The 5,974-nt window shown below is 39.0% G+C and overlaps 1 protein-coding gene across 3 annotated transcripts in view; it reads right to left on the bottom strand.

Annotated features, from left to right (window-relative positions):
• Positions 1–4,073: 4,073 nt before the first annotated feature.
• Positions 4,074–5,974, bottom strand: part of myo1ca (myosin Ic, paralog a) — a 59,938-nt gene continuing 58,037 nt past the window's right edge. For all 3 annotated transcript variants that reach the window (XM_017713901.2, XM_037533629.1, XM_017713900.2), the window contains one exon: positions 4,074–4,640. In XM_017713901.2, the coding sequence (XP_017569390.1) occupies positions 4,611–4,640 (30 nt within the window). In that variant the 3' untranslated portion in view covers positions 4,074–4,610. The remainder of the gene's footprint in view (positions 4,641–5,974) is intronic.

Below are 5,974 nucleotides of genomic sequence, written 5' to 3'. Positions count from 1 at the left end.
CTGGTGGTTCCAAAAGGTACGTCATATTCTTCGTAACTTTCATATTTCATAAGCTACATTCAGAAGCTGGGCATGGTATGAGGCTGTAACTGTCTTCTTACCAGTTTAATACATGGTGATGTCATTTTAAACCCTTATAATAAAAGAAGCTGAAGCTGGGGGTTTTTTTCTACTGAAAGTCGACCCGTTTTTCCCACAAATCTGGGCTACATTTACATTTCTGGCATTTGGCTGACGCTCTTATCCAGAGTGACTTACAATTTGATCATTTTACACAGGGAGGCCAAGGCGGTGTTGGGAGTCTTGCCCAAGGACTCTTATTGGTATAGTGTAGGGTGTTTGCCCAGGTGGGGGATTGAACCCAAGTCTACAGTGTAGAAGGCAGAGGTGTTAACTACTACATTAGCCAACCACTATAAACTATAAACAGACAGGGATCTGCTCTGTAAAAATGATTTTTATAAAATAATACAAAGAGCGCCCAAGATTAAGTTGTAAGCATAGAGCAATATGTGTGATCATAAAACACGGTCTGTTAATTTGAGGGAAGCTTTTACAAAAACAAATAAATAAATTTGAAAAAATGTGCATGCAGCATAAGTTGCCATGGCGATGTAGCCCAGTAAAAAAGTCAAAAAGCCAAAAGTCAGCTGGTTGAGCAGGAAATCCTGCTTTGTGAGACAAGAGAAGATTGATGAAAATGTAATAGTAATGCTACAAATATTAGAACTTCTAAATTTTAGGTTTTTTTGAGAGGGTTAATATTATTTGATCATTGACATCTAGAGGTCTACTGTACACGCTTGCATATTCTTTCCAGTGTAGCAGCGCAAAGAGGAACTTACAGCATGATTCAATCGAGATGGAGTCATTCAGAGCGGTTTGGTGTGAAACGCTCTGCTCTTGAGTAACATACTGAGTCAGACTTCTTTACAGTGGTGGTGATGGGAACCTCATGTCCTCCTCTAAAAGCTACCATGGAAAGTTATTACATGAAGTGGTTATAAATACACTACCTGATGCCTGAGACCTCCAATTACAGCATTTGGCAGACGCTCTTATCCAGATCGACAATTTAAACATTTTACACAGGAAGGCGAAGATGGTGTTAGGAGTCTTGCCCAAGGACTATTATTGGTATAGTGTAGGGTGCTTGCCCAGGCAGGGATTGAACACCAGTCTACAGTGTAGAAGGCAGAGGTGTTACCCACTACACTATAGCACCAAAAACAGTTTTGGCATTAAATGTGTTTTCTTTATTCACTTTGAATAATGGAGAGGTACATGTGTGGGTGTTGTAAGGCAAAATAATACCTACTTCCAGATCTGACCATCATGAACATTCCATATAAAGACCCAGAAGACTCATGTAGGTTCACTCACGGTTTTGGACAGTGAATAAAGTGGCTATATACGTGTTGTAGATATTGTGACGTCTGGTTCCCATCACCACCACTGTAAAGAAATCTGAGTCTCTAAAATGCACTATTTCACACCAAACCACTCTGAAAGACCCTGTTTACGTCTAAGTGATTGAATTACTCAGAAAACGTCACCTTTTTAGGGGGATCAGATCACAAATTCGGTACTGTCTAAGCTGTGCATCAAGGTTGAAACTTGCAAGACAGCATTTTAGTCTGATCTAAGGTCAGGGTCACTGCTTTTCTTGGGGTCAAGTCACAGATCCCACCTGGCCAAACTCTGTATATCAGAGCAACAACATGCAGAGACAAGATATTTAGTCTTCTATTCCACTCAACAGTGCAGAGCCTCTCTTTCAATGACTCAGCAGCGGTAAACTTGGGGACGTTTAAATTCTTGTCGAAACTCGTCTGAGGTTCTGTCTCGGGTTGAATGCAGAACACACATTCTGCAACTTTACTATACGGCTGGCTGATTTACAAAGAACAACTTAAAAATGCTCTCAAACTGTGAGGCATTCCGAAACTGATGAGCTGACTGTCGCAAAAAAACACACCTACAGACAGAATGAAAGAAATTGTGTATATAGTGTGTAATATATATTTCCAGGACAATAGGTGACCAAATCTTTTATCAACAACGAGTTTGAGCCAAGACCTCACCAACACATGGATATAAGGGACATTTGGCAATGACCAGTGTGATGAAACATTCCAGCAAAATTTCTATTTTTGTTTCTACTAGGCACGTGGTCACAAGACTGTTCAACTGAATTCATTTGTAATTCCACTTATAAATGATAGAATTAGTTTTAGTTCATGTACAGTGCTGTATAAAAGTCAGAGATCCTCCTTCATCTGATTAATGTCCAGTCAAAAAAGCCTCAAGTACAACTTTTTAATTTTTTATTTTTTTTTTAGGAGATCAGATGTCAGATGATTCACTTGCGTGAGGGCAAAGTCAAAGGAAAGTAAATATAGAAAACACAGGGGTTTCCAAAAGAGTTCACAGAAAGTCAGTCTCCTAACAACCACCTGCAAGACCCAGTAGACCACCAAAACTGTCCCCATCAGATAAACAGCACTTCAAGCTTTCATCTTTGAGAGAGAGGAGAAAATCAAGCTGCTTCAGATCTGAAACAATCCCCAGCCATCCTTGGACTGAGTCCAGGCCTCAATATCACTAAGGATGATTGATTACTTGGATTGTGGGAAACAGAAAATGCAACCAACTTCTAAACTGAACTTTGGAGGTTCCTGCGGTTTTCTTTGAAGAACAGAAAATGAGTCTCCCGAAAAGAATGAAAGCTGTAATATAGGGAAAGAGTGGACACTAAAAATCCTGCGTTATGGCAGCCCACCTACAGTTAACCCACTTCATCCTCTAAATATTACAACTTTATTCTCAGAATATTATGACTTTATTCTCAAAGTCTACTGTTCTCATTTTTATTAACACTGGCCCTGAAATGCCGCTGTAGTTCTCGAAATCAAAGTTAGTTTCTGACTTTTGCACAGTACTGTATAATAAATGGTTTGGGAATGTAGCAGAGTTTCCAAATGGTGTGGTTTGAACATCTGTCAAATCTGAGAGCTATTATTAAAGACATAACATTCAAATGTTGGTTATGTCTAAAGCAGAACGAATGGCCCTGTAATCTAAATATCCTCTAAACGTATTGCTCTGAATGTAAGATACTTTGCTAAGCTGGTAAATCGGGACAGAAAAGCCCACTGGAACCTGAAAGAAGACAATTTGGTGGTACTGAGAATGTAATAACTGCCATTTCATATTACATACATATGCTTTTTATATAGCAGTGTCCAAATAACCAAATTTAAAAGGCATTAATAACGAAGAACGTGAAAGGCATGTTCTAGACTCTAGGGCCCAATCCCGTTTCACTAGGGCCCAATCCCGGTTCACCCCACTTAGCCCTCAGCCCTCCGTTTTGCACGTTCATGTCTAAGGGTAGGGCGTCCCGATCTTTGCTGAGATAGAGGGGTAGGGGGAAGTGTTAGGGCTACATGGCTGTCCACACAGAGGTTTTCCAGAGGCTCACTCCAAACAAATGACGGTGGAAGCAACCAAAGAAACCCATAAACGGAATAACCATTGTATTATCTTTATGTAATGGCATTTCAATGTACTATGGTCCTTTTCTTCATAACAAGAAAATAAAAATAAACTAAGTAATAAACTTCATAAAAATCTCTAATAGTATGCTAATGTCTCAGTAGCTAGCCGTAGCTAGCTTCCCGTTCCACCTTAAATAGTCCAGCAGGAAAATTTGAACAAGAAGCTGGAGAATATCTGACTTCAGCATCACTGAATAATTAGGGGTGGGTGATAATAAATAATTACCCCCCCCCGTTTGAAGGCGTATGATGCCCTAAATGTAATTAAAGCCCAGCAGTGAGGAGCTGAACTTCACCCTCCTCTGCTGTCACTGCAGACGGGCAGGGTCACCTACAGAGCAGCGTCTAGTAGCTGTCAATGAAGTGATGCTCTTTATTTGAGGGTCCCATTTTGTAGGAACGATTTCAGCCACTACCCCTTATAACTCAATCAAGACGACACTCGAAAACAAGGAGTAGGGACAAAACTAAGAAATGGGATTGGGCCTAGGTCCTGGAAGGTAACACTCAAAATCAATTTTCCAACTTTACTGTTTTCAGCTGAAACGTGCTGGCAACAAAACAGACTTGTGATGTGAAGAGGCGGGGCTGTTCAAACAGGAAGTGAGCTGTGATTTGTTGTATTTAAAATGCAAATGTAAATTATGCAAATGAGACCAAACCTTCTCCCTCTAAACAAGACAAACCAACTTGGGCTTAATGATTAAAGCACAATGCTTTAAATAACAGTAAGATTAAAAGTTTGAATTAATAATAATAATAATTAAAACTATAATAAGTGCATTCGTTTCATTAGTCTTGCTAAACATGTGAGTGTGAATCACTGTTAATAACAGATTTAAAACTGACAGTCAAAACAAAAACATACACAATGATCACGTCAGTAAAACAGTAGTCCATAAAAGTGGTTGTGGTTTATATGTAAGCTGTAAAATAATAAAAGAGGTGTGGCTTTTGTGTGGTGTTTGGCTAAAGCAGGTTATTCTTCAACAAATGATCGGTCCACAGCAAAAAACTCTTCATGGTGAGCTTTGATTGGTCGACACATGATCATACACTGCTGAAGCTTTGTGGTGCAGTCTGAAAAGAAGAGAATAAAAAAGTGACAAAAAAGTGTTTGCTGATTATTCAAACATCACTAATGATTGACTTCAATCTGTCCTGTCTCTATTTTTCCCTCGTTTACATCTGGGCATTTCTTGAGACTTGAAACTGGATTATTATCCAACAAGATTTTACATGCATTTACACTCAGGAATCAAATGTGTCACCAAAAGCTACTTCATGGTGGGATTTAAAGAGACCACAAAGTGATTTGCGATAACAATGAACCTGCTGAAATGTGTTGCCTTTGTGTCCTTTGGTAAACAAACCTGTTCCAAACCTAATGCTACAAACATTTTTTCCTCAGCATGTTACTGGATTATCTGAATTACATGGTCATTAAAGAACAAAACAGTCAAATTTCACCATGCAAGCTAATTCTGCTGTGTTCTGAACTGACATCAAGACTGGCAACCTCAACAAAGTAGCCCACGCAAACCAGCAATGTTTGTCAAACGTTGTAATTAAGTTGACTTGTCAGTAGCAGAGCACAGTTTAAGTAGCTGGTGTTGGTATTTAACACTTTTTAAGTTTAATACTAGACTTATTTTCATGCCCTTGGGTGAACGCATGCAGCATTATTCATATTTCAACTGTTAAACAACACCATAGCTCAGATGATCCAGTCATTCTGGTTGAAAATATTCACAAGACAAAATGTATCTGGTTTGGAAAGCCATTAATTTCTCCCATAAAGAAAAACTGCCAGACCCAGGGTTCCTAATATGGGCATGATGCCAACCACCCAGTACTTCATGACTTCAGGCTTTGTTCGACATTAACGGGCAAATCAGATCGTTTCTCATATCTGATGTTTCAGATTTCAAGTTACAGGTGACCAAAGCTGATTTGTGTGGTCAGATCGAAGTTGCATTTGCTCGTACATCCACACTGGTGGTCACAGTAATGATTCAAAGGAGCATCCTCTCACTAGGCATGGACCAGTCTTAGCAAACCTTAGAAAACTAGGAAGTACAATGATCATGATATATTTCACAACTCAGTTTTGCTTTTTATTAACTACAGCATGAACAGAATGTGGCAGTAGAGCAAACTGACCTGGTCAACAGACTACTAGACTACTATACAACAAGCTATAGGCCATATAGGCAAGCTATAAGCTTTAAGTTCAGATCTTTTAATAAAGCAGATACTGTAAACTATGATATATAAAGTATGTTATTTAAACGTCTGTTTAAAGCTTCTACTCTCTGTGTTTAAGCTGAAATGTGTGAATGTGCAGCACTGACCTTTTTATCACACATCACTAAACGTAATTCAGTAAACCTGAATCTGATTGAAATAAGTCA

Source organism: Pygocentrus nattereri, chromosome 23 (assembly GCF_015220715.1).
Source record: "Pygocentrus nattereri isolate fPygNat1 chromosome 23, fPygNat1.pri, whole genome shotgun sequence".
Lineage (NCBI taxonomy): Eukaryota > Metazoa > Chordata > Actinopteri > Characiformes > Serrasalmidae > Pygocentrus > Pygocentrus nattereri.
This window is presented reverse-complemented; position numbering and strand designations above follow the sequence as displayed.